Source organism: Citrus sinensis, chromosome 2 (genome assembly GCF_022201045.2).
Source record: "Citrus sinensis cultivar Valencia sweet orange chromosome 2, DVS_A1.0, whole genome shotgun sequence".
Taxonomy (NCBI): Eukaryota; Viridiplantae; Streptophyta; class Magnoliopsida; order Sapindales; family Rutaceae; genus Citrus; species Citrus sinensis.
Window position 1 is genome coordinate 1774930 of NC_068557.1, and position 20732 is coordinate 1795661.

At 35.2% G+C, this 20732-nt stretch overlaps 3 protein-coding genes across 3 annotated transcripts; all 3 read left to right on the forward strand.

Moving 5' to 3' along the window:
* The first annotated feature begins 4945 nt into the window (after positions 1–4945).
* LOC127900033 (uncharacterized) lies at positions 4946–7072 on the forward strand. Its single transcript, XM_052434396.1, has 7 exons — positions 4946–5147; positions 5237–5439; positions 5532–5979; positions 6057–6416; positions 6493–6671; positions 6759–6945; positions 6993–7072. Exons 1-7 carry the CDS (start codon positions 4946–4948, stop codon positions 7070–7072), a joined length of 1659 nt encoding a protein of 552 aa, XP_052290356.1.
* On the forward strand, positions 6785–12760 carry LOC102618132 (uncharacterized). Its single transcript, XM_025094140.2, has 2 exons — positions 6785–9734; positions 9930–12760. The coding sequence occupies exons 1-2, from the start codon at positions 7089–7091 to the stop codon at positions 12525–12527; spliced, it is 5244 nt and encodes a 1747-aa protein (XP_024949908.1). The 5' UTR covers positions 6785–7088; the 3' UTR covers positions 12528–12760.
* Positions 12761–14781: 2021 nt separating this feature from the next.
* LOC102616379 (ETHYLENE INSENSITIVE 3-like 3 protein) lies at positions 14782–17600 on the forward strand. The gene is made up of 2 exons (XM_006494662.4): positions 14782–14994; positions 15528–17600. Exons 1-2 carry the CDS (start codon positions 14960–14962, stop codon positions 17275–17277), a joined length of 1785 nt encoding a protein of 594 aa, XP_006494725.1. The 5' UTR covers positions 14782–14959; the 3' UTR covers positions 17278–17600.
* The last annotated feature ends 3132 nt before the right edge of the window (positions 17601–20732 follow it).

Below are 20732 nucleotides of genomic sequence, written 5' to 3' on the forward strand. Positions count from 1 at the left end.
CACAATAATCACACAATAAATTTAAATAACATCCAACATATCATATATATAATATATTTATTTTTTAAATTTATTAAAAAACCGGGTCCGGTCCGGGTTTCGGGTTTTTTGTGTTGAACCCGGACCCGGGCCCGGAAATGTCCGGGTTTGAGAATTTCAAATCCGGATCCGGTTTTTATATGCATGCGGTCCGGGTTTTGCCCGGACCGGATTGGCCGGGTCCGGGCCGGGTCCGGTCCGGGCGGGCTTTTTTGACCCCCCTCCCCCCCCCCCCCCCCCTTCTTTTTTTTTTTGGCACAATTAAATGTTTAAAAATTATTTTATTTCCTAAATTCAAATCAGTTCAAATCATGGATGTGTTTGTTTGCCAGATATAACAAGAAAATAGGGGTAAAATAAGAGTGACAAATACATGACAAGAGAGTGCATTTAGATGTCAAAATAATAATAATAAATAAATAATGAACAAATATGTCACATATGGATTTATGGAAGATTAATCATACAATTAGTTTAAGAAATAATATGTAATAGTATCAAATCCGTTTGATCAAGAGAAAAATATTTGTACAAAATCTCATTTGTTTTTACTTTAACTGGAAGACAATGATTCAATTAACGATTAATGGTGAAGTGTTCTTGTTTGTATGACATGCAGCAATAGGTCAGCCATTGCGCTATTGAAACTTTAATAAAAATTTACATCAATACATAATCACAATTATTACGATATTGAAGATGAGCACTTTGAAAAATATTCATAATATAAGTGGTATTTTCAAAAACCTTAAATTGCAAGGGATAGTTAGAAAACTTTTAAAATTATAAGCCAATTTTGATATTATAAAAATAAAATTCTCAAATCCTAAAGGAAGCATTTCCCCGTCACACGAGATGATAAAATTAATGGCACTACTCTTACTCGAAATCCTAAAATGAATAGCAGGCTAAAAAAAAAAAAAAGAGTAAATAAATAAACGGCAATTTTAATTTAATTTTTCTTTTGTATAAATTAGAAGTCTCTTAATTGGTGAATTTTTGAAAAAAAAATAATGGTTTTGTATACTTATATTCCCAATCGAGATCACTTTAAAACAATATATTATTGAACTTATTATGATCTTAATTAAGATATATCCTGCATCACACTTCATAAGCATTTGTTTAAGAAACTAGACAATAAATGACTCATGATTACTGTTCTTAAAATTAACACAAAACTTAAAATTTCATTTTTTTGGGAAAAAAATTAATGTTTGCTCGATTAGGATTTTAATGACTTAATTACTGAGTACTTTTGTTAAGTTCAAAAAATAAATGGACTTAATGATTTAATTGATAAAAATTAAGTCAATTGAGCATTAAGTAAAAAAAAATATATATTTTTTTAACTTTTCAACTAATGTGACATCTTAAATATATTGGATTGTGAAATATTATGTTAACAATTGATATTAAAATCGACTAATGTTATACACATGACTATAAATGATTGATAAATGATAACACACCATTTAGAATACTAATTTGATATCTCAATTGATTAAGCATAACCTCTTTTTATTTATTTATTTTTTATTTTTCGTAGATAAATTTATGTAAGATGCTATGGTACCTCAACGTTCCATGCCATATACCCTTAACCCCACTTTGAATCTATCAATTAAGATTTTGTTGGTTACTCAATGGATCGACAATAAAAATATAGCTATGAATTTTATTCATGTCGTTTGGAGATTTGGTCAATTTATTTTTTTTTAAATGATGCTTAATTAAAGCCGATTGTTGATGTGGAGTTGATAACGAATCTTTTGATCATAGAATTTTCCAAAGAATATGCTTCTTCTTTTTTTGTTCCTTTGATGGTTTAATTTTGTTAACCTTGTAGGAGACAGCAAAATTCAAGACAAAATTACCTTTGATGGTTTAATTTTGTTTAAAATCATTGATTATGAATGTATTAATTTATCTATTTGTTAGAATAGACTCAATCATTTGTAATGATGATTGGCTAAATATTATAGATGATAAAAGAACTAAGGAAACGGAAATTAATTAATTATTTACAATTATGACAACATGTCATTCCTTTTTTTTATTAATTAATTAATTCCATGAAAATCAATCATTTGTAGTGATTTGCTTAATCCGGCTGGAAACAAATAACAATAACTAGACAACGTCTTTGAAGACACATGAAATGTCTATCTTTGAAGTTGTCTATAATGAAGACGTAATGTCCCTTAAGCCTGCGAATTGTGCGGTTTCTATGCTTTAATATTTGCACAGATAATGACCCAAAAATAAAAACAAATAAACGAACTGAAATTATATAGTAGGGTCACTTTCTTGCTAATTGTCAAACCAAGCACATGATTTCAGCTCTATTCCAGAAATTTCTCTTAGCAAACAATATGTTCTTTATGAGCAATGTTACACTTACATAATCAGAATACATAATTTGTATCTCAAGTAATGTGAGATTTGTCGTGACTTTCATTCATTAGTAGTTTGAGTAATATTATCAAATTAATGATAGAAAATAGAGTCAATTAACACTAAATACATTATCAGATATAATTGATGACACATTATTTAAGATACAAATGACGTATTCTTATAGGATTATTATATTTTTAACTTGTACAATTAGTTAACAAAACATGACGGAGTATGTGAGGTTCATATATGTCATTTAATCGGTTGACTCAAAAACTTAAATTCTTAACGATGGAAAAAAATAAAAGATTTGGAGAAGATAAATGGAATCCTAAGTTTTGAGAGCAGTTTGATTTACTAAATGACAATGAAAAGAATAAGATGACAAAACTTAAGAAGTGGAGGTTTTATACCTAGTTAGAAATAAAGACAACAAATTAAAAGACACCTGATTCTAATTTGTGGAAATTTTTCTTAAAAAAGGATAAAATAATTAAAAATTACAAATTTCAGAGTCCTATATAACGAAATTCACGTAAAATTTAGCATTTATTATCTTATCTCATGATAGTGAGTTTCGAAAACACGCTTTTATATGACTTAAACCTGCGCCATGCTCTCATTGGGCTACAAAGCTTATAGGTTATACAAATTAGTTAAAGATAAAAAAATTATCTTGTAGCAAAATATTTTTTTGTCATTATTAATTTTGTGTAACTTTTTCTATATATGTAAGTTCTCTATTTAGATATGAAAGTTATGCCCATATGATTACGTTATGATCATGTCCTACATTAGTTAAGGCAAAGTTTGAAGTCTAACTAATTTTTCTACCGTTAAAATAGTTTATTATCCAGGTGATTGATAAGCGAATTGGGTATTTATATGTTGATGCATAATTATGAATTATGAAATCTCATATCATATATATATGAATAAAGGAAAGCTTCAGTTTCTTAGAAATACCTTAGTTTAAAATACATCCATGGACATTCTCAAGTACCAATCATCAAACTAATTTAACTATATTATCAAATATAATTAGGGATAAAACCACTAAAATTTCCAAGCATTTTCTTAAATATATGGAGAGACCCTCTTAATTTCGGAAATGATCACGCCGATTTTTTTTAAGACTTTTTTGTATGTACAATTTTCATTCGTAAATTGCAGAATGAAAATTTTTTATACATAAAAAAGTAAACCATATAGTAATAATACGATCAAAATGCTAACGATATATCATTCCGAGTCCTGTCATGTAAACAAAAATAAAAAACTTAAAGAATAGGAGGAAATGAAATTATTTATAATTTTGCCAAGCCTTCAAATCTTTCTTGAACTTTTGTTTCATGTTTGACGATGGGGTAATCGATGATTCTAAGAGCAAATTAAAATGGGGAATCTACAAACGTCAATTTCGGATTGGTTCTATTTTGAGTCCATGCAATGATCACCATTTATAAACACTTAAAGTATTTATAATATTTCACTCATACGTTGTTAATATCAAAGAAAAAGCATGAAGAGAGAATATTTTCATAAGCAGACTGTAAATGCTCGGAGGATACAAAGAAAAATCAGTTGTTTTTAACTATGACGGGCGTTGATCTTTGTCGGGTTGTAATTTGGACCCAATAAGAATCTTGAGTGTTTAAATTCGAAGAATAAGCCCCCTCAGTTTTGTATTGTGGAGGTTCGGCCTCAGGCTTTTGGTCATTCTTTTTTTGCCATTTGGCACTTTTAATCAATACCCTCATACACATTCTGCCTCACAGTCACAGGTTAGTATAATTTAGTTAACCGGAAATTTTTTTTTTTTAAAACTGTTTTGCATTTTGAAAAGTATATATATGAACTTAAATTAATTTAGTTTTGATATGTAGTGTATTACAAGTGTGTTTGGTCTCTTAGCTAGATTCTGGTGACAATGGCATTACAGGGAGCAGCTGCAGGTTTCAAAAGCTGTGATATCATTGCACATTGTTTCTCTCTTTAAGGTTTGTTTCTGTTAACAGCTTACATACACTTGCATTAACTGATTCTTGAGAGATTTTTTTTCTAATTTCTTACGAAGCTCTTTTATGCATCATTTTCAAAAAATTTTGTCTTGGATTTGCCTCAACGGAGTAGCCCGGTTGATTAGGCTTCTTGCAGTAGAAGCTAGAGATGTAGGAATCGAGTGTCCCTTATTAATTTTTTTTTTAATTTACAAAAAAAAAAAAACTCTGTTAATCTCAGTGTTATAAATTGATTTTTGTTGTGAGAATGATGTAGTTCTAGTTATAAGTTATTTGTTGCCGCTGGGGTTAAATATATAAAGGGGTGCCTTTCTGAAATGTCAGTAGCATTTTTATAAACCATAAGCTTTAATCTTTGAAATTGTTTTGTGTTTGCACAAGCCATAGCCCTTAAAAGTACAATACTTATTGATGGAAGTTGGACTCAAACTGGTTACTTGATTCCAATAGGTATTGCTTATAGGAGGCTTAAAACTCTACAGAAAATGGATCCTGGAAAATCAATAGATGACCAATTTTGCAAGCTGCATCCGTGCCTGCCCGTGAACACGAGAATTGGGATAGTAGGAGGCGGTCCAAGTGGCTTATCAACCGCGTATGCACTGGCAAAACTCGGCTACAGAAATGTGACTCTGTTAGAGAAGTATCATACCGTTGGAGGCATGTGTGAATCAGTTGAAATTGAAGGTACAAAATGAACAATTATTTTTACTTTGTATCTATCATTTATAGTTTCCAGGTATGTATGTTAACTGTTTAAGCATAACTATAAACAGGAAGGATTTATGATCTGGGTGGCCAAGTTCTCGCGGCAAATAGTGCACCCGTTATCTTTCACTTGGCAAAAGAGGCCGGGGCTGAATTAGAAGAAATGGATTCACACAAACTTGCACTCATTGATGGCTCAACAGGGGAGTTTCAGGACATCAAAGTTGCTGATGATTATGTGTCGGTTATCTCATTGACATTGGAACTACAGGTCAGTTTACCTTTCTTTAAACCGAGTTGAAAATTTCACCAGATTGTATAGCTCAACATTCTGGTGTAACAATCCATGTTGCTTACTTGCAGGACAAGGCAAAGGAGTCTGGTCGAATTGGGGTTCATGCAGTGAGTGACTTGGCTTCAGACTTAACTCCAACTTACCTTGAAGATCGAGGATTCAAATCTGTTCCCAAATCTGTGGCTTATGGATATACTGCTTCTGGTTATGGATTTGTTCAAGACATGCCTTATGCCTACATTCATGAATTCACCAGGACTTCCATGGCTGGAAAAATTCGACGTTTTAAAGGTGGATACACAAGTCTCTGGCAGAAGCTCAGCAAATATCTTCCAACTGAAGTCCATTGCAACTCTGAAGTACTAGCAATCAGACGCGATTCTACTACTGTCGGCGTTGATGTCAAACATTCTAATGGGGAATGTGAAGTTATGGAGTTTGATAAGATCATCATCTCTGGAGCCTTTCCTGTAAAGAATGGAAAATTTTACAGATCACCAACTTCAAAACCAACAGGTTTGTTGATTTCAAAAAATAATTCGTGTACTCGTAAATTCATTCTGCTCTGTCTAACTGCAAATTTCTGAAAACAGAATCTGAAACGCAAGTAATGGATATGGATGAGCTTGAAAAGGAACTATTCAGCAAAGTACAAACAATTGACTACTACACCACTGTCTTAAAAATTACTGGCCTAGAACATTTACCAGTTGGCTTTTATTACTTTGGCGAATATATGGATGATCCTGCAACAATTGGACATCCTGTTGCAATGCAAAAATTCTTTGCAGACACTGACATTTTCTTATTCTGGTCGTACGGAAACTCTGTTGATATCACGGGACCAACTGTCACTGAGGTTGCAATCAAGACAGTTGAAAATATGGGGGGAGTGATTGAGAATGTGGTGCTACAGAGAAGATTCAAGTACTTTCCACATGTTAACAGCAAAGGTGAGCTCAGTTAGCTACTTCAATCGTTAGCTCCTACTAGAAGTCGGAAAAATAATTCTTCTATTTTTTTTTTCAGATATGAAGGATGGGTTTTATGACAGATTGGAGTACGAACTTCAAGGTCAGAGGAACACTTACTATGTAGGTGGACTTATGGCATTTGAGCTTACAGAGAGAAATTCATCCTATTCCATGGCTCTAATGTGCAAGCACTTCGCAAATAATTATTCTACGCCAGAGTTTCCATATGTTAAGGTAATTTTTCCTTTCTAAATATTGAGAGGTTTGATGTTTACGATATTAGTTGCTCAAAGGCTAATATCTAAAAACATATGCTTGCAGAATTTGTTCCCGTTGCAATCAGATAACTGGGCTAGGAACTTCAAAGAATTAGAAGAACTGCCAGGAGTTGAGTTTCCGGAACTGTCAAGTCTTGATGGTTACTTGAAGCATTGGGGAACTCATAGAATTACTCAAAAGAAAACTCTCTTTACTTGGATTAATGAAGAAGGTGTAGCAGTGAACCAGAGTACTTATGAAGAACTTGATGCAAATGCTTCTCGCATTGCACATAAGCTCTTGACAAGCCGAAAACCAGTTATCAAGCCAGGGGACAGGGTTCTTCTTGTCTATGTACCGGGTCTGGATTTCGTTGATGCCTTCTTTGGTTGCATGAGAGCCAAAGTCTTACCGGTACCAGTTCTTCCTCCAGATCCCTTGCAAAGAGGTGGCCAAGCACTTTTGAAGATTGAAAACATTTCTAAATCATGTGGTGCAGTGGCAATTTTATCAACCATTGGCTATCATTCAGCAGTTCGAGTAGGATCTGTGAAGAGTCTGATCTCATTGGTAGGAAAAGATGGCCAAGCCAGTGCTCAGTGGCCAAATCTACCATGGCTCCACACAGATTCTTGGGTCAAAAATTCCAAAAACTTGCTTGCAGAAAATGTAGTTTGCTTTACTGAATCTCAGCCGGACGATCTTTGCTTTCTTCAGTTCACATCAGGATCAACTGGTGACGCTAAAGGAGTAATGATAACTCACGGTGGGCTCATTCATAATGTAAAGTTAATGCGAAAGAGATACAAGAGCACCTCAAAGACAGTATTAGTCAGCTGGCTTCCTCAATACCATGACATGGGGCTAATTGGTGGACTGTTTACAGCTATGGTTGGTGGAAGCACAGCAATATTGTTTTCCCCATTGACATTCATCAAGAACCCACTTTTATGGCTTGAAACCATGAGTAAATACCGGGCTACTCACAGCGCCGGCCCAAACTTTGCTTTCGAGCTCATGGTTAGAAGACTGGAATCTAGCAAGGACAAGGTTAGGAGTTTTGATCTTTCTTCAATGAAATTCCTTATGGTTGCTGCTGAACCAGTAAGGCAAACAACAGTGAAAAGATTTGTAGAGTTGACTCGTCCTTTTGGCCTTTCTCAAGGGGTGATGGCTCCTGGTTATGGATTGGCAGAAAATTGTGTATTTGTCAGCTGTGCATATGGACAAGGGAAGCCTATAATTCTTGACTGGCAAGGAAGAGTCTGTTGTGGGTATGTAGATCAAAATGATCCAGATGTTGACATCAGAATTGTGAATCCGGAGACTAGTGAGGAGATTGGAGAGCCTGGAAAGGAAGGAGAAGTATGGATCAGTAGCCCCAGTGCTGGAATTGGGTATTGGGGTAGAGAAGAACTTAGCCAGATAACTTTCAGAAATGAGCTTCAAAATAACCGTGGAAGAAAATACACGAGAACCGGAGACCTTGGAAGAATTATCGACGGAAAGTTTTTTATCACAGGAAGAATCAAGGATCTTATTATTGTCGCAGGAAGGAACGTTTACTCAGCTGATGTTGAAAAGACCGTGGAGAGCTCAACTGAACATATACGCCCAGGTTGCTGTGCTGTCATTGGTGTGCCAGAGGAAGTCCTATCAACCAAAGGAATTTCAGTTTCAGATGGCTCTGATCAGGTTGGCTTGGTTGTGATTGCGGAAGTTAGAGATGGGAAGCCGGTTGATAAGGATGTCATTGAAAACATTAAAACTCGCGTTGTAGAAGAACACGGTGTTACTGTTGCTTCTGTCAAGCTGATCAAGCCGAGGACCATGAGCAAAACAACATCAGGGAAAATCAAGAGATTTGAATGCCTCAAACAGTTTGTTGATGGAACTCTAAACACAGTACCAGAACCACTTTTCACAAAAAGGAAATTGACCAGGTCATTCACTACTGGCACTTGTAAAGAGGGAAGAACGCCTAGGCCTCAACTTGTGAGTTCTCCTGTGGCAAGCAAAAAAATGAGTAACAAAGACATTGTGGAGTTCCTAAAAGGACTGGTTTCCGAGCAGACAGGGATTCCCATTACCAAAGTCTCTGCCACTGATAGCTTGGTGTCTTATGGAATTGATTCAATTGGTGTGGTCAGAGCAGCTCAAAAACTCTCAGATTTCCTAGGAGTTCCAGTTGGAGCAGTTGATATCTTCACAGCAACCTGCATCGCAGACTTGGCAAGCTTCTCGGAGAATCTTGTCATGAAGTCTCAGCCTCAACTCATGACAGATTCCTCCTTTACACCAGAACCCGAGACAGATTTCGATGAGTTTGATATGGAAGTTTCAAAAGCTCGCCAATGCGGTATCTGGATTTTCCAATTGCTGGCTCTTGTTTATGTCTCAGTCATGCTGATACTTCCTGCTTATCTATCAGTTTCTGCTTTTACAACTTTGGTCTCAGCCCCACAGACACTGTTGGATGAACGTCCTTGGTTGAACTATATGTTCTCCTTGACTTTCGCTCCTCTTGCTTGGATCCTTTGCATATTTGCTACTTGCATTTCCATAACTATTTTTGGAAATTCTTTCTTGAGACCAAACTATACATTGAATCCTGAAGTTTCCATCTGGTCAGCTGATTTCGTTAAATGGTGGGCACTTTACAAGGTCCATGAAGTTTCTTGTAAAGTACTTGCAGTTTATTTAAGAGGAACAGTATTCCTAAACTGGTGGTTTGAGATGCTTGGAGCCAAGCTTGGATCATCAGTGCTGCTTGACACTGTCGATATAACAGACCCATCTCTTGTTTTAATTGGAGATGGAGCTGTGATTTCAGAAGGGGCTCTAATTCAGAGCCATGAGGTAAAGAATGGAGTCTTGAGCTTTCAACCAATTAAAATTGCCCGAAAAGTTTCAGTTGGGCCGTATGCTGTGATCCAAAAAGGAAGTGTAATCGGAGAAGAAGCTGAAGTCGCACCCTTGCAAAAGAGTGAAGGAGGCAAACCTATTCTCAAATCCACTAACGCTAACTATGTACAAAAGGTAAGTGTATATACATATATTAATTTCTTCTATTGAACCATTGGCAACTTCTTTTAATTTAGGATTATGTACATAATTAGATTCATGAAATATCATAGATTGCTTTCTTCTTGTTACATACATGTATGTACTCCTTTTTTCTTGGGATCGAAGTTATAAAATTAGCATACCTTATGTTTTCCGCTGTCATTTCAGGGTGGTGCAGTTTCAAAAATTTCTACTCACAGAACTCAAGATGAAGCCATTCACCAATTTATAGGCATCTACATAGTCAGTTTCCTCAGCACTCTATCGGCAGCCATTACCTACTTCCTCTACATTTGGCTATCTCAAAAGCCTGCTTCCCCGCGGCACTTTGCATTTCTTTGCATATCTGGAGCCTTCCACTGGCTTCCATTCACCATCATTGCATACGCCACCATGTTTGCGAGTGTTCCTGCAAACCCAGCTTACTTCGCTATTTCAACTGCGGTTGCTTACTTATTTCATGGCCTAGTACTCAGCTACCTCACATGCATTTTGACCCACTTTCTTGCTGGTAAAAAGGAGGAAAAGCAAACCCACTTGAAGGCTTGGCTCTGCCACCGGATTACCATTGCTTGCCACCTACGGTTCGCCAAGCTTCTCTCCGGAACGGAAGCATTCTGTATCTACTTACGCCTTTTGGGTGCAAAGATTGGGAGATATTGTTCGATAAGAGCCATCAATCCAGTTTCATGCCCACAACAAGTCACACTTGGTGCTGGGGTCCATCTTGGTGACTTTAGCCGGATAATTCCTGGTTTCTATTCTTCTATTGGGTTTATTTTCGGGAAAGTTGAGGTACAGGACAATTCAGTAATTGGCAGCCAAAGCCTAGTCCTGCCAAATTCAGTTGTTTCAAGAGATGTAATTCTCGGTGCACTTTCAGTTGCTCCCATGCATTCAGTTCTCCAAAGAGGAGGCATTTACATTGGATCTCAATCCCCAGTCATGATCAAGAACACAATGCATGCTTTGGATGACAGGATAGAAGAAATGGACATGAAATACAAGAAAATTGTCGGCAACTTGTCAGCAAATTTGGCTGCCACTACTTTGAAGGTTAAATCAAGATACTTCCACCGCATTGGAGTAAGTGGGAGGGGACAATTGACGATCTACGACAACATTCAAGGCTTGCCAGATCACAAAATCTTCCATCCCGGAAAATGTTACCCTGTCATAGTTCGGCACAGCAACAGCTTGAGTGCTGATGATGATGCAAGGATAGATGCTCGCGGTGCAGCAATCAGAATATTTTCGGATTTAAATGGTAACACCTCCTCTCTACTTGATTTGACACTAAAAACAGGCAACGCATTCTATGCCCGCACAATTGGAGACTTTGCAACATGGCTAGTGTGTGGACTTGCTGCAAGGGAGGAGCATGTGAAGCGAGTTCCTCACATACGTGACGCTGTCTGGAAATCCCTCAGGCTATCTGACTCGTATGCTGAGATGCATTACTACTCAAACATTTGCAGACTTTTCAGGTTCACAGATGGACAGGAAATGTATGTAAAATTCAAGCTGAGACCTTATGATGAATCCATTGGTGAAGATTCTGGTGAGGTTGAGCCTAGAGGGATTCTCCCACCAGAAACAGGAGCAATTCCGCGAGATGATAATGACACTAGGCCTTTGCTCTTCCTTGCTGATGAATTCCAACGCCGTGTGAGTTCTCCCTCTGGCGTTCGCTACATTTTCCAGCTGCAAATTCGGCCAATCCCACAAGACGAAGCTATGCAGGACATTGCACTAGACTGCACCAAGCCATGGGATGAGGCAGAGTACCCATACATCGACGTTGGGGAGATTAGCATTGATCAAAATCTCTCAACGGAAGAATCAGAAAAGCTTGAATTTAATCCTTATCTTAAGTGCAATGAAATTGATGTCATTCCAGCAACGACTAGCTCTCAGAGTGCTTCAATTGATCACGGCCGTTCATTAATCTATGAAATATGTCAACATCTCCGAAATGGTGAGCCACTTCCGGAGTCCTGGAGGATTTTCCTAGAGCAAAGTGATGTGAAAGTGGACCTCTCAGGCTGTCCAATGGCAGCCGCTCTGGAGGAAAAAACTGAAGATAAAGTGACCCTGGAAAGAACCTGGTATCAAACTTTATGGTCCATTTTTGCTCAGCCATTGCTACAAACAGTCTTGCCTTATTTCCTGATAGGCCTAGTAATCTTTACTCCTCTAAAATGGACTCTTTTCCTGAAAGAAAACAAAATCCTTCCACTCCATTGGTTGCTCCCAATGTTTTGGGTATCTTCAGGAATTTTGGCAGCATTGGCATGTGCAGCAGCGAAATGGGTGCTTGTAGGAAAAAAGAAAGAAGGTGAGAGTGTACAAATTTGGAGCAAAGGGGTGCTCATGGACACAGTATGGCAGGCATTTAGAACATTGGTCGGTGAATATTTTGTTGAAATGACAAGTGGGTCATTTTTGTTTGTGGCTTGGATGAAGCTAATGGGCGCAGAAATTGAATTGGGCCAAGGGGCTTATGTGGACAGCATGGGGGCTGTGTTGAATCCTGAAATGGTTGAAATGGAGGGAAATGGTGGGTGTGTGGGCAAAGAGGCTTTGTTATTTGGGCACATTTACGAAGGTGATGGAGGGAAGGTGAAGTTCGGGAAAATAAGAATTGGTGAAGGGGGATTTGTGGGGAGCAGAGCAGCGGCGATGCCTGGAGTTAGAATTGAAAATGGAGGGAGTCTTAGTTCTCTCTCTTTGGCCATGAAAGAAGAAATTGTTAGGTCAAGGTAAGGGGTTTTTGGCTAGCTTGATTTGCTAACTAGATGCCTCAAATTTAGATCAAAATGTAACACTTGGCTGGTTAATTTTTCTGAATAAATCATCAGCCTTTATAGAAATATAAGAAGTATTTTTAAGTTATATTCACTCCCTTTTTTTTTTTTTTTTGGTTTTTTTTAAGGATGCTAAAAAAATAATAATAATAATAGTTGATGATTTTAAAGATAGATATTTTTATGTAAATTTTTCAGTTTTCACCGAAGTTTAAGTACAGGTTGATGATTTTGGTTGTTATTTAAGTAAGAGATTAAAAAAAAAAATGAACATTAAATATTACTCAAAATGTAATGGTCAAATAGGAAGCGAATTTTCTGACTATATGTTAAGTGAAATAAGATTACATAATTACCCTTCTCTGATTAATTGAAAAAGTTGTGTAGGAATGTCCATTAAAATCGCAGCACTAGGGTTCTAATTGATAAGACTGTTTATCTATAACTATCGCTTATTAGTCCGTTATTAATATTTATAGGGGGGTTGGATTATATAATTGATGAAAATTTAATAAATATTAATGACTTCATGTTTAGATAACATAGTAGTTACAGATAAGTTGTAGAAATAATAGTTGAAATTTCTAAGATATTGTAACTGATTAGAGATAGATCACTTATTTAAAAAAATAAATAAATAAACGAAATAATAAATTAGGTATTCAGGAAATGAAACTGAAAATTAATGATGAAATTAGCACTATTAACCTGTACAATTTTCTCAAGAAATTGAAGCTTTAAAAAAAAAAAAAAAAAAAACTCTCCTTTGCCATCACCCTCATTTGAACTTTTCTTTACTATCGGTCTTTTTTTTTTTTTCCTACTACTTAAGAATAAATAAGAACAAGATAAAATGGTTTCTTTGCTTAAAGATTTCGGTACCTTTTTTTTGTCTTTTTACTGTCTTTTGATTTTTTTTAACCCAGATTTGTCGACTTTTCGAAAGACACAAAAAAGTTCTAAAACAAATTTTTAATTAACTTAAAATTTATCTTTATTTTGTTAGGACGACAATAAATTGAATAACAATAAAATGAGATCTGTATAAAAATATATTGGTCACGGTGATTATTTACAATTTGGACTTACCAAATTTATGTACCAGATACAGTGCACCTGTACATGCCTCAAGATTATAATAAAAACGAAAAATATGACGGCGATATATGATATATCCCATCACACGGTGAAACAGTTATCAACAAAGCCCAAATTATTGTTCTCATAAATTTAGTTCCAATTTTTACGAGGGATGATCTTGTAATCCGAGTATATAAATGAGATTTAAAAGATCTTTTTTTTTTCTATTATAGTATGTATAATTGCTTTTTCATTATGAAATACTAATCACATGATTATATTTATTTGAATAGAAGATGAGATCGTACGGTGAGAGAATCCTCGTTTATGACGGAGATGGTTTCAATTTAAAAAATCAATAAAGGCCCAATAAGGTAAGGCTTAGTGAGCATCCAATGGGGATAAATACAGGTGATTACCCGTAATCCCGAGTGGCCAAGTCTGACATGTATTCATCCACTCGTTACTCCTGCTGGCCGCCGCACAATCTCCACGTTTTTATAATAACATATAGATCCCTATCCGTTTTACTTTTTTCGTAATGAGCACGTACGTTTGTCCACATTTGTCAAATAGGTCCCTAAAGGAAGGGTAAGTAACCCCAGATCACCTGACCAAATTAATCTAATTTACCTTCTGCCGTTCCGATGCTTTAAAAGCCCTTTTTTTTTTCAACTTAACATTGGAAATTTGATAATTATATCTGAATAAAATTAAATTATTTTTCACTTAATACTAAGTCTAAATTTAAATATAATTTTTATAATCCTATAGACATTTTTTAACCTCATAACCTTATTTCACACTCATTATGATTTTAAGGATAAATACATTAAATACTTTTATAATTATGCTGCATAAATAAAAGTTTATTATTTAGGGTTTTTTTAAAATTATTTACAATATATAAGCTCACAAAAATACCTAATTATAAACCAATATATATGAGGTTAGAAATACATAATTGCAGCCTAATCTAGGAAACACAGAAAATAAATTCTCACAGGAACCTATTCCATTTAAATAACACAAAATAGAAAAACACTATTATTTCAGAAAACATAAAACTACGGGGACCAAAACGTTATAAGGTTTTTCCTAATTTCGCAATAAATTTACGAAATCGTTTTTTCTGGCAAAATCCCTTGTTGGGTCCATAATTTTTCTTGGGGCGATTCATATCTATCGCTGCCCAGCTTTAATTTTGTCATCTTCTAATAAAAATATTTTGAATTTTGCTGATTATAGATAATAAAAAAAATATCGATTTTTAGGAATTTTGGAGAGTTCTACGATTTGAACAGTTCTTTCATGGGTGAACTTGAGGAGATTGGAGCTGATATTTGGTAAGACTTGTATGATTCCTATTATTTTTCTTGATATTAATCAATTTTTTTTTTTCACATGGTTCCATTTTTGTTTCTGGGTTGGTTTCATTTTCCAATGGGAATAGAGTTTTTGAAATTCTTATTGATTGTTGATCAAATTGCTAAAAAGGGTTATTGATTTTGAAGAGTTTCAGTTACGTCAATATACAGAAATTCTTTGTGATATGGGTTTTGTTTTAATAAAGATAGGATGATTGTTTGTGAGAATATATGAGATCATGTCTTATTTGTATTTATTTGTTGTTTGGTTGGTGAGAAAATGTAGGAAAAGTAAATGAATTGGATTTTTGAGTGAGTGATTGTTGAACATTCACTTGACTGAGTAAGTGCAGCGAGAGGTTTTTCGACTACTTTATTTAGTTCCAAGTGAAATAATTATTAACATAAAAAGTTTGAGCTCAATTTAATGAATTGTCTTTTAGAGATAGATAATAGTTATCGATTCTGTTGAATTACCATCTTCTGATTTTTGTGGAACCCCTGGGTGACAGCTCGGATATTGAAGTTGATGAAAGGTGTGGAAATTTAGTAGAGAAAGATGTTAGTGATGAAGAGATTGAACCGGAGGAGTTGGAAAGGCGAATGTGGAAAGATCGTATTAAACTTAAGAGGATTAAGGAGAAAGAGAAGCTTGCAGCCCAACAAGCTGCGGAGAAGCAAAAACCCAAGCAAACTACTGATCAGGCTCGGAGGAAGAAAATGTCGAGGGCCCAAGATGGAATTCTTAAGTATATGTTGAAGCTAATGGAGGTCTGCAAAGCTCGTGGATTTGTTTATGGAATCATTCCTGAGAAAGGTAAGCCAGTTAGTGGTTCATCTGATAATATTAGAGCTTGGTGGAAGGAAAAGGTGAAATTTGATAAGAATGGACCAGCAGCCATAGCGAAGTATGAAGCAGAGTGTTTAGCCATGAGTGAGGCTGATAATAATAATCGAAATGGTAACTCGCAGAGCATTCTACAAGACCTACAAGATGCAACTCTAGGGTCTCTCTTGTCTTCTTTGATGCAACATTGTGATCCCCCTCAAAGGAAGTACCCATTGGAGAAAGGAGTTCCGCCTCCTTGGTGGCCATCCGGCAATGAAGATTGGTGGGAAAAATTAGGGCTACCCAAGGGTCAGATTCCTCCGTATAAAAAGCCTCATGACCTGAAAAAGATGTGGAAAGTCGGAGTGTTAACAGCTGTAATAAAACACATGTCACCTGATATTGCGAAGATCAGGAGACATGTGCGCCAATCAAAGTGCTTACAAGATAAGATGACAGCCAAGGAGAGTGCTATTTGGTTAGGGGTTTTGAGCCGAGAGGAATCTCTTATTCGACAGCCTAGCAGTGACAATGGAACTTCTGGGATTACTGAAGTGCCTTCAGGAGTTCATGGTAATAAGAAGCAGCCAGCTATTAGCAGTGATAGCGACTATGATGTTGATGGCATTGACGATGTTGTGGGTTCTGTCTCATCCAAAGATAACAGGACAAATCAACCAGTGGACGTGGAGCCAGTAATAAGTCATCACAATGCAACTATCCATTCATTCCAAGACAAAGAACGACCAGAAAAACGACGAAGGGCAAAAAGACCGCGCGTAACATCCAGTAGTGCTGATCAACAGCCTGGAGAGTCTGTCAATGAGCATCAAGATGATGAACCAAGAAAAACTTTGCTTGATATAAACCATAGCGATGTATTGTTGATTGACTATAACATGCAAGGTAATCAGGAACAAAACAATGCAGTGACTGCGTTGAGGCCTGTGGAGGGAGGTTTTGTTGGCCACTCCCAAATTTCAGCATCTGAGTTCAACAATTTTTCTGCTATTCCTTCTGTCGATATAATGGCTACTCAGAGCATGTATGTGGATGGGAGACCTACAGTATATCCAATGATGCAAAATACTGAATTGCAGCATGATGATACTTGCAATTTCTACAATCCGTCATTTGAGTTTGGGCACAGTAATGATGGGCAACATGGTCAAATTGAAACAAATGTACCGCAGATTAGGCCAGAGGTTGGTGGAGTTCATGTTCCGGCATTTCATAGAAATGAAAATGAGATTACTACTAATGGAGGAGAAATGCCCCATTATATAAACAACACATTTCACAGTGAACAAGAGAGAAATTTTGATCATCAGTTTGGATCTCCACTGGATGTCATGCCATGGATGGAAGGCTCTTTTGATGACATTATAGTTGATGACTTTGATGACGACTTGCTCAAATACTTCGGGGCATAGTTTGTGAATATTTATACGTTGATCTTTCATCGGTGGCAAAGTTCTTTCTGACCTATTGTAGCTTACCGTTCAATTGTTACGTTCGGGGTTGCAAAGATGTGGCACTCATTGTTGACCTTGGTGGAGAACATTTTGTTACCAATCATCTTATGCAGTCAAGGTGTTATCATTCATGCATTTCAAGACTGTAAGGTTTATGAACATATTTCATTTTCTGTTTTACAAGTCATTGGTCTCAGAACAAATGAAGGCCTGGCAGTTTAATGTAAATGATTCAATTTGTTAGGCTCGCCTGATGTGCCAATTCACTGCCTTTTTTGTGATCTTCTTCCTTCAATAATTATAGATCTTTCTTCCATTAAAAAAGAGAGAGCTGCTGATAATTATTATGCAATTATACTGCATGAAAGACATTAAAAGGTGACATTTTAAGGGGGAGGATTTCTCATTAAACTTCTTTCTACAGAGATTCTGCATACATATTCTTCCTTCATAGAGCTATAATTTATAGAAACAAAAGAACACAAGCCCTCGGCTTCTGTTATGAACAAGTTAAGACTGATCGTAATAAGATTATATAGAAATGATTGATGGGTAGCTGCTTAGAGTCAAAGCAACGAGCAAAGCTCAAGTTCGAGATTCAGAGGGAGATGGTGCGGGACAGCCGAAGCCGTGGTGGTGGAAAGGGTTGGGTGCTGGTGGCACCTGTCTCGCCCCCAAAACACCTGCTGAGCCTGGGCTTGAGCCTGTGCCTGTGCTGCTGCGTCCTTTGTCAAACTCATCCTATTAATTCCAAAAGTAAGAAGAATAGAAATATTTTTTTTTTTAGGCAGAACAGAATGAACACACCAAAATCTGACTGTCCCACCCAAGTCAATGTAGCATATCTTCATGATGGACTATCACTTTCAAGTGTCAATTTTTAAATGATAAATCAAGTAACCTCTGCCTGTTTCTGAGACTCAGACTGAGACTTTGTGAAACCTGACGAAAGGAAATCTTCCACAATAAGAACAAACTACACAAGTAAAAAGGACAAAATAAAATAAATAAATAAATAAATATACAAATTAAAAAAGTCTACAGCCACGACCAGAGTTGGCTGGGCCTAATGAAAATGAGCCGTAAAACAAAGACGGAGATTAAAGCGCAGTTGACAATTTTGTGTTTTGATGCCATTGATTGAATCCAAGAAGCTAAAAGTAGTGTCTGGTTCGAGGAAAAATTGCAATGAGAATCGGGGAAAAAGTAAGCACGAAATGAAAATCGAGTCAAATGTACTATTACATTTGTATGGCTTTAGTTACCTTATATTATTATCTAAGGTACATAATTCTTATGCAGTCGTTTGGTAAAAATTTAATTAAAAATAAAATAATTATTATTTTATATTTTTACAACTGTTAAATTTTTATTAAATAATTATAAAAAATTTATGTAACTTATATAATAACGTAAGGTAAAAAACTCTCATCGTATGTATCGCAAGCTCCCGTAACTCTTCACTCTACAGTATATTCTGGAATCTTTGGATGGGATGTCGGTTCTTAACACTTGATGAAAGAAGATAAAATTTGGACGGTCACGAGCAGTTGCACATGCTTCCGTTGTTCGGAGGAAATGTGGGCGTGGCGTTACGAGACATGCGCCTTCCTTGCCTGCTCTTATCTCTTGGACTTGTAGAATCCGGATTTTTACTAATTAATTAATCGAACTATTTAAATAATACGTATTTGGATTTGATTCATTAATTTTTTTAAAACAAAACTAATAAAAGAATCAAATTGAATTTAGATAAAATCTGGTTCATTAAATTCAAATTTGAAGGAAAAAAAAAAAAACACCCTGAGATCTGGGGACTAGTTTATACCCTTTTTTTTGTCTTTTCTGTCAATTAATTACGAAATTACCTTGAACCTTAATCATTTTTATGTTATAATTTTAAAATTATAAATGTGCAAATAACTAATTTGATTAAACGAATTCTTGTTGTAAATGAATTGATTCTACATGAATATAACTTGTTTAATGAACAAATAAACAAATTAGTAAGCTCAAACACGTACTCGATTTATCTATTAGTGAGGATAAATATTTGAGTTTAGAATTAATAAAATTTTTGTTTCTGAAAATATTTAATTATAAGTAAATATCAGTAGACATCTCTTTTGTAATATATATGTATCAAAAAATAAAAAATAAAAACAGATACATCCAACTCTAGTTGTGGCAAGAGACAAGCGAGATTTTAAACATATTTCTTTTCCTTGACTAAAGCTGCTAAACCATAGTCTCCATGCCTTTTTGCGGCGCCTTTTGGTACAAAGGAAAAGGACGACACACAAAAGAAAAAAAAATAAATGTTTCTTTAAAATATTAAAATTTTCTCGAAGAAGCGTTAGCCTTAGCCGGCAGCCACTTGTGCGTACAAGCGACTGATGCTAGCTAGTTAGCACTATTTGTTCCTTCTACTCAGTTAATACGAATTGTTTAAATTATAGATTATTTTATATGAACTATCATTTCATTAAATAAAATAAATAAAACTATTTAACTAATAAATTAATTAATAATTTTTAAGTAAATCATGAATAAAAATAAATAAATTATTTAATTAATAACAATGAACAAATAAATAAATTTTAAATTTTAAATTTTAAATAAAAATAATGCAATAAATTATGAAAGATATCATAAGTGGACAAATATTTTTTTCGTTATCTAATCTTAACTAAATTTATATGAAAATTGGGATTACTAATCCCATAAATTTAGAATTAAAATTTAAATTTAGTCCATTAGTCTAATATAAGTATACATACCAAATATAAGATTAATATTTTATTTTAAAAATTAATCCAATATTACACTTAACCCTACCTCCCAAAGGTAGCCTAAGTTCAAAATAAATTAAGAAATGAACAAACCTGGCAACAGCTGGCAGCAGTCACCACCGCCGGCTTCATGTCGTCGTTGTCGTCACGTGCCGTAATTCACCTCAAATTCTCTTAAAAGCAAATGATATAATACCTCCAAATTTGACCATACAGCACGTGCAAGGATGCTTAATGTAAGATTTTATATACATATAAAATCTAATCCAAATATTAAATTTTATTAAAATTTAAAAAAAATATGAAGTGATAATCCATATATATATATATATATATATATATATATATATATATATATATATATATATATTCTAGAAGTCCGTTTTGTTGATGGCGAAAGTGGAAAGAAATTTGGAGAATAAAAAATAAATGTTTCTATGGTTCTCCGTGTGGCCTCCATCAACTTGAGAGAACGGTTGGGACGTGGAAATGTCATGCATGCATGTGTTTGACTGTAAGGATTGCAAAAAGAGGGAAATTCTTCTTCGTTACGCTTATTTTTTATGGGCCCAAATCCTTTTAAATTTTTCAAAATACACACAAATATTTTAAATATTTATA

Excerpts from the sequence above, each read along its gene's own strand:
- LOC127900033 (XM_052434396.1), top strand. The coding sequence starts at position 4,946 with ATGGATCCTGGAAAATCAATAGATGACCAATTTTGCAAGCTGCATCCG. Across the intron at positions 5,440-5,531 it reads CATTGACATTGGAACTACAG|GACAAGGCAAAGGAGTCTGG; the intron begins GTCAGTTTACCT and ends GCTTACTTGCAG. Across the intron at positions 6,417-6,492 it reads TCCACATGTTAACAGCAAAG|ATATGAAGGATGGGTTTTAT; the intron begins GTGAGCTCAGTT and ends TTTTTTTTTCAG.
- LOC102618132 (XM_025094140.2), top strand. The coding sequence starts at position 7,089 with ATGAGAGCCAAAGTCTTACCGGTACCAGTTCTTCCTCCAGATCCCTTG. Across the intron at positions 9,735-9,929 it reads ACGCTAACTATGTACAAAAG|GGTGGTGCAGTTTCAAAAAT; the intron begins GTAAGTGTATAT and ends CTGTCATTTCAG.
- LOC102616379 (XM_006494662.4), top strand. The coding sequence starts at position 14,960 with ATGGGTGAACTTGAGGAGATTGGAGCTGATATTTG. Across the intron at positions 14,995-15,527 it reads GAGATTGGAGCTGATATTTG|CTCGGATATTGAAGTTGATG; the intron begins GTAAGACTTGTA and ends CCTGGGTGACAG.